This window comes from Betta splendens, chromosome 21 (genome assembly GCF_900634795.4).
Source record: "Betta splendens chromosome 21, fBetSpl5.4, whole genome shotgun sequence".
Lineage (NCBI taxonomy): Eukaryota > Metazoa > Chordata > Actinopteri > Anabantiformes > Osphronemidae > Betta > Betta splendens.
Genome location: NC_040899.1, coordinates 14,915,783 through 14,923,010, shown reverse-complemented (window position 1 = coordinate 14,923,010; position 7,228 = coordinate 14,915,783). Strand labels below are relative to the sequence as shown.

The 7,228-nt window shown below is 45.2% G+C and overlaps 2 protein-coding genes and 1 non-coding gene across 6 annotated transcripts; all 3 read right to left on the bottom strand.

Moving 5' to 3' along the window:
* Positions 1-288: 288 nt before the first annotated feature.
* On the bottom strand, positions 289-3,294 carry LOC114847475 (C-X-C chemokine receptor type 2-like). 4 transcript variants are annotated; one of them, XM_029137277.3, is made up of 3 exons: positions 2,368-3,294; positions 2,127-2,289; positions 289-1,836 (listed from the first exon to the last, which is right to left on the bottom strand). In XM_029137277.3, the coding sequence occupies exons 2-3, from the start codon at positions 2,131-2,133 to the stop codon at positions 764-766; spliced, it is 1,080 nt and encodes a 359-aa protein (XP_028993110.1). In that variant the 5' UTR covers positions 2,134-2,289; positions 2,368-3,294; the 3' UTR covers positions 289-763. The 4 variants fall into 4 exon arrangements, with proteins under 4 accessions (XP_028993110.1, XP_028993111.1, XP_055361345.1 ...); XM_029137278.3 differs by having other exon boundaries at positions 2,401-3,294; XM_055505370.1 differs by having other exon boundaries at positions 2,127-3,294.
* A 142-nt stretch (positions 3,295-3,436) lies between these two features.
* On the bottom strand, positions 3,437-6,589 carry nabp1a (nucleic acid binding protein 1a). Its single transcript, XM_029137302.3, has 6 exons — positions 5,649-6,589; positions 5,334-5,472; positions 5,181-5,252; positions 4,855-4,939; positions 4,669-4,738; positions 3,437-4,396 (listed from the first exon to the last, which is right to left on the bottom strand). Exons 1-6 carry the CDS (start codon positions 5,740-5,742, stop codon positions 4,200-4,202), a joined length of 657 nt encoding a protein of 218 aa, XP_028993135.1. The 5' UTR covers positions 5,743-6,589; the 3' UTR covers positions 3,437-4,199.
* Positions 6,590-6,997: 408 nt separating this feature from the next.
* On the bottom strand, positions 6,998-7,079 carry trnas-cga (transfer RNA serine (anticodon CGA)). Its single transcript has one exon. It is a non-coding gene; the product is annotated as a tRNA-Ser (tRNA).
* Between the last annotated feature and the right edge of the window lie 149 nt (positions 7,080-7,228).

Below are 7,228 nucleotides of genomic sequence, written 5' to 3'. Positions count from 1 at the left end.
CTTATTTAGGTGACTAGTTTATTGTAATGCTATTTATGTACATTTTGTTTTTCTGGCATGGAGACAAGCAAGCAATAAGAGTCAAGGAAACAAGGAGCACCTGGTGTCTGTAACTAACTGACTACTGACTCCTGACTACTGACTACACATGTAGTCCCCAAGAAGATCCAAAACTTAATGGAATAATTATTTTATTTAAATGAGTGTCTGTGATATTTCATTGGGTTCCTGCAATTCAGTGCACATTTAATAGCTTTGACTTAAATTGCACTGTTCACAAACAGAAGACACGTTTTCATATAAAACTTTAATGATCTGTACAGATAATGTAAATTACTATGTATGTGATCAAATAAAGTCCTGTTTAGTTAAATAGACATATGCTCGAACAGAGAACTATATTTGTCAATATAAAAAGAAAATATGTCAAACTACAGTATAAATCTTTGAGACTTAAGTGAGAAAAAACTATTAAAACTTAACTTAATTTACATTTGCATACATGAGCAGAAGGAGCACAGACAAACCAGCGCGTCCATCAGCGTCGGGTCTGTCTCTGTTGTTTTTGTTCAAAAGACGTTTCCCACAGTTTCCTCATGACATGAGGCAAGAGGTGATCACTCAGCATAAAAAGAAAATGCGTGCAGCGTAACTTTAAAGCAGCGCTTCGCCTTCTGCCGATCTGGAGAAGAATCCAACCATAAGCATAAACATATTTACATTTACTGAGTGGCCAAAGTCAAAGCTTCTCCTCTGAAGCGTCTCACATCATGGTGGATGTGACTTCTGAGGACACAGACGACTTGATTCTTGTGGTCCTCTCTATGAGGCCGAACTTCCTCATCAGCTGGACCAGACTTTTGCGAAACTTCTCCCCCACGAAAGCGTAGAGCACGGGGTTGACGCAGCTGTGCAGCAGCCCCATGCTCTGCGTGGCCAGCAGGGCCTGGTCCACCGCCAGCCGGTCCGAGCAGCGGTAGGGCACCACCTTGGACCGGAAGAACGTGTCGGTCATCAGCGCGACGTGGTACGGCGCCCAGCACAGCAGGAAGGCCACCACCACGAACACGATCACCTTCATGGCCCGCTGTCGCCGGAACCCGCCGCGGACGCGCAGCAGGCGCTTGATGGTGACTCCGTAGCAGGGGATCATGATGGCGAGCGGAATGACGAAGCCCAGCGCGTGGCGAAGGATGCGCGTGGCCAGCCGCCACTCGTCGGCACTGCTGGGAAACTGCTCGTGGCACACCAGGCGACTGGGGTCGTCGGAGGCGGAGGGCCGGCTGAAGAAGGCGGGCACACACAGCAGCGTCGCGACGGCCCAGACCCCGGCGCACACCCCCCAGCTGAGCAGCCGCCGGTTCGCCCGGCGCGCCTCCAGCGCGCGCACGATCACCACGTAGCGGTCCATGCTGATGCAGGTCAGGAACAGGATGCTCGAGTAGAAACTGAGCTCCTGGCAGATGGTGACAATTTTGCACGCGGCGTTTCCAAAAATCCAGCCCCATGTAACGGACACGGCCCAGAAGGGGAGCGTAACGGCCAGCAGCAGGTCGGCCACCGCCAGGTGGAGCAGGTAGAGGTCGGACGGGGGGAGAGTATCCCTGTTGTGGCCCATCACCAGTCCCACGACCAGGTTGCCAGGTATGGCCAACAGAAAGACCAGGACATAGAAGGCACTGAGAGTGATGGACACCGTGTCTGGCACCAGGAAAGGGTCGCAGGCCTCCGTTTCAGGGTTTGGAATGAACTCTGAGTAAATAGAGTAATTAGTAATATTAAGTCCATCATAAATCGGGCTAAAGTCGTACGTAGTAAACGAAGATTTGTTTGGATCTGAGGACACAAATAAAAACAAACGTTAGGTTCACACAAAGGCTGAAATCATTTAAAACATATAACATTATAATGAGAGGGTAACACATCACATTTGGAGGAAACAACGTTTTCATCTGGAAATTACTTTTGTCCAATTGACCAATAATTATATTACAACAATGTCCTGAGATATTCAGAGTTGTTCAGGGATACATCATGTAATATAATAACAAAAACAAATATAAAGGACTCAATTATCAAGCTTAATACTAGATAAGGTCACGTTTGTAAAATGAATCTCTACTCACCAGGCATAGCGGCGTCTCTGTGCTGGAGCCACTGACTATGTCACAAACAGACAAGACACTAGTTCTGTATTTCACGTTTCTCCTCCCATCAGCATCCTACCTTTGCTTCACACTCTTCACACACTGACTTGCTTAACATCACAGTTGCTTTGATGCAGGATTTCTGACAGGTGAAAGCAAATGTAGCACGTTTAAAAAGTGTCATTTAAAGTTGTATTTAAAGTTGCCACTGGCCTCTTACCTAAAATTTTAATCATTTCCTTTAATTACACACCTCATGTTATTTGACCCTCCCCACTTTTCAAAAATCCCAGCTGATCTGCTTTGTGCCTGTTTGTTCACTGGACAGGACAGATTTCAGTAGGCTCCTTAAATAAAACCCCACCAGATCTGATGAATCACTGATATCATGAGGTTGTTGTCACACTGGGTAAAAGTGAAAGAGAAAGTTTAAGTGTGGTTCATAATTCGAAACAAACGTGGAATGATTTGACACATTTTACAGATGCAATGCAGGCTGAATGTTTACGTTGTTCCTATATTCTCACATTGTTCAGGAGGGAACAGAAGTTTTTCTACTAGTGGCATAGACTCAGCCTAGAGGCTAAACCTCTGCATGTGCCTCTGTTGATACACAGTGACATGCAAATGCTCAGAAGCACATGATGCGGCTGCATATGTGACTGACCGTGGCTATTCGGGAAATTCACGGCTCATGACATAGCTTCTGTTGTTGACTCGACTGAGCAGCATCACACTTCCTGCCACACTTCTCATGTGTTTCAACGTTAAGTGTCACAAGCAACGTGATTTTATCACACAGAAACAGGGGAACCACTAATAAACATGTCTGAAAATGTGGTTAAGGTTCAAAGCCAAGTCACACAGCAACTCAGCCTTAGTTGGACTGTGGTTCACAGATGTGAACAATCGGGCAAATGTCCACTTCTACTAAACATCTGGTTCCTTTTGATCCCTGAATCATATTTAGAACCAAATAGGTCCTTTATGTCATTTCCAAACCGATCATGTTTGTAAAGCAACGCTGCTGACTGGGGTTAACCGGGTTTAGGTGCTTGGTGCAACAAAGGATGTGAAGTAAAGAATGTCTGATGTATGCAACACATCCCGCAAACAAAACCAAAGCATTCATGTCAGTGTCTACTTATTTTTAGTGTAAGCCAGTGATGGAGGCAGCTCCACTTGGAGCATGAGTCTATCTAAGGTGCAACAGGCACCTTAGGAAAAGGTTTTCCACACTGAACATTTTGTTTTTGATAAAAGTTTATACCAGTTTAACAGTGCTTAAATGCAGTTTAACCAACACAATGTTTTATTGGCAACAGCAACTTGTGTTTGACAGAATCAGAAAATCAAATGACTAAAATTTATTGTGAACCATTTTGCTAGTAGTTCAGTGGTCCCAACTGAATAAAAAAAAGGTACAGCTGACAGCAAATGAATGTGTGGAGGGGGGAAAAAAATAAAAAGCTCAATATCCAAAAGTAAAAACTCAAACTTGACACCTCTCCTTCCACAGAGTCAGTCTGGTTGAGAGGGAGGACCCTTTGGCCAGCTCTGCTTGTGCATTCAGTCCATGTACTCACTTTCAACAACTTAAGGCCTTTTCCACTAGAAAGCAGAAACTGATTTCCTGATTTACATGACAGTTCGCCCGACATAACTTAAGAGAAGAAAGTGCATCAAGTGTTCAAGTAGGTGTGTAGTTGGAAAAGACACTAGGAAAAGGGGGCGTTAGGAGAGCGTGAGGAAGTTAACACTGGTATAAAACTGTCAATTTGCACCAAGAGCTTTAGGATGATGACATAGACTGGTCACAACTCTGCCATCAAGGCTTTGCAATAACAGGCCGTGCTAGTGATTGGGTGGATCACAAAACACCACCTGCACTACAGATGAACAGATCACTTTGTTGGGCCGCATCAATATTATGCACTTAGTCTCCAATTCAGCTATTGAGAGTCAATAAAGGCTGTGATCAGAAACGCTCAGACAGATCAAGAGACTTGAGGGATGAGGTGGCATCCATGATTGGTCCCTGCAACCCCAGCCTCATCTTTTGGCACGCCGTGGGTCCCTGCCATTGCTAATGGTAACTGAAGACTTTGCTGCTATTGGGGGTGCGGCGACAGTAGCCGGAGGTGCTCCATTGCCAGGTGACCGACCGTTCGGTCTCCCAGCATTGCCAAATGCAGAATCCCGGGGTGCACCAGGGGGCTGGTTGGCAAATGGGGGCATGGCACCATTACCTGTGGGTTGAGAAACAAATACAAGCAATTGCTTATGTGAACCAGCACTAGATACTGAATCCCTCAGATCAGTAGGACTGAGGCTGACTCACTGCCACGATTGACACATCAACACTAAAAACAGCTCAAAAAAGGTCTTTGTTCAGTCTTAATGAGACATGACATTCAATTGAATACATATTAGAGCCATATGCAACTTTTTTGGTTCTTCTAGCACTGATATCAGCAATGTTTTCTGCAAGTGGGTAAAGTGATTGTGAAAGTGTTCTTACCTGGTGGAGCAGGTGTACCTGAATTCTGATTGGGCGGAGAGTTCCCCCTCTGATTCTGGTCTGGTTTTCCCTGTTGAGAGTTGAGACTGTGTTACTTCTGAAACACCCTACAAACACTGGTGTTTGTCTGTACATATGATTAATATGGCTGAAAAAAACAAAACATTTCTTTAAACTGCTACTCACAGACTTGTTTTGCTGGTTTCCTTGAGCCAGCAGCTCAGGGTTTGGTTCACTGAAGTTGGGCACTTCGGAATACACCATGCAGAACCTGAGGAAGCACCGAGCCACGTGTTCAAAGCAAACATGGGAAGAATATAGTGTGTGCTCAGATAATGAAACCAGAGTGATACTAGTCCAAGACTAAAGGTATGTAGTGTAGTCACAGAACACATCTCTGGGTAATCAGAGTTAACTAAACATGGTTTCACATAGTTACACGTTTACTGGTCCTGATCTTTTCAACCAGAGATGCTTCTCATCATAGGCTGACAAGCGCCAACACTACTTACTCTCCAATCTTCTGCAGATCACCCCCTCGGCCGGTGTATAAGGTCAGGCAGCCTTTCCACATCGACGCATAGCTGACACACAAATCACATGTCAAACATCTGCACTTAGATTTATAGAGACATGTGCAGCCATAACGTGAGCGCGGTCAGTACCCTCTGGTCAGCTTGATGATGTCCCCCGGCTGAATGAGGCTGCCCAGCTCGTCCCACACGGAGATCGCGATGCTCCCACTCTTGTCCGCCACCTTGCACGAGCGCACCTCGTGGCCGTCTTTAGTTTTGGTTACTCGCCCTAATGGAATTCAACAACAGTCGGGTGTGAGACAAGCGAAGATGAGCAACGTGTAAGCACAAAGCTACGCCGATGGCGACGCGGTGTCCTTTTAAGGGAAGAACATTCCGCCCGGTCCCTTTAAGAAAAACATCACGAGCGTCTAGAGGATGTAGCGTCACACTTCAACCACTTACCTATTTCCAGCACGATGAATACGATATTCAGGTTCTTCAATCCAGGCTTTACATCCTTTATTAAAAACAAGGCATCGTTTGTGGGAGTTGCCATTGTTGTCTGTCCCCTTTCTGTTACTTGATCACAACAGCGATGCGCGCTAAGTTTACCTTGTAATGGTTGCTACACCTCTAGCTTTAGGTAATTAGCCTGTTAGCTAGATGCTAAATAAACACTTCTCCAGTCACGTTGTGGTTAAATGTATGGACACGGGTCAGCTCATTAGATAGTCCAGAATATACAGCTCAAGTGTCGCGTAACAGCTATGCCACTGAAATAACGACGAGCGGCAAATGTGACAGCTAGCAGCCCGAGGAACGCTTCGCAAAAACGTTAGCTAGCTCGCAGTTAGCTACCTTCTTTTAAATTCAGGACACTGGTATCTACGCGTATGTCTTGTCTCCATTAAGGCCATAATGCCAGCTTCATTCTTCACATAAACTCATGCTAATAAATGTTGCAATCATTTAACGAGTTGGCCAAGGTGTCGAATTGACATAAAACGCCATGAAATACGCTCAGAAGTCTAGAGTCGCTAAGAGCTTTTGGTTTAAACAAAGACGCTGAACTGCCTCTACGCTGGACACAGCTGGACACGCTGCTTCTGGCTACTAGTTATGACCCAGTTAGTCGTAATTATTTCAAATCTGGCGATCGCATTTCCTTTGTTTAGCTATAAGGAACTGTTAGCTTTGTTAGCGCGCAGTCTCACCAATGCTTTGTTATGCGACTAGTGTGCCTACGTCTGACTGTGGCCCTTTTGACTATGTCTCCGCACGAAACCCCTTATTTTAAAGGCCCTGTTTGTTTGTTTGTGGCTATAGCACTAACGCTGAAACCGCTACGAGCTGCTCAAAGCACGCTGTTACCTAGATCTACAAAGCCCCAGAATTTACGTCACTGGGAACTGTCGCCGCCTTTATCTCCCCGGTCGCATCCATTATGCTGTACAATGAAGGGGAACACAAATAGAAACTTTATCATTTAGTGTATTGGGCAGTCGAATCAAAGTATAGCGACAACTAACACACATCGGTTTGTCAAATACAATACTGGCCCATATATAAGAAAGCCGCAATTTAAGCTTCTATTTGGAAACAGAGGCCAGTGGCTGGTCTCTACCAAGGAGACCTTCTCCTACCAACGCGAGAACACGACGGACTGAATGAGACTTCAGAATCAGGGGAGGCACAGTCAGCTTCGTGTAAATGTTGATTATTAAATTAAATGTTCACATGGTTTAGTAGTAGACAATAAATATAGTCAAGTTGCCACCATATTGGACGACGGAAAAGAAAATAAAACAGCACGTCACGAACAGGATTCGAACCTGTGCGGGGAAACCCCATTGGATTTCGAGTCCAACGCCTTAACCTCTCGGCCACCGTGACCGCACACATGAAATCGATCCACGACAATTGTATTAAACCTGCACTATAGAAATATGTCACCTGGCCACTTTTTTATTTGTTGCTCTTAAAGCTTATTGTACATTATAATACCCACTCTTAATAAATCGGCCAACCAGGTACTTAGCCAG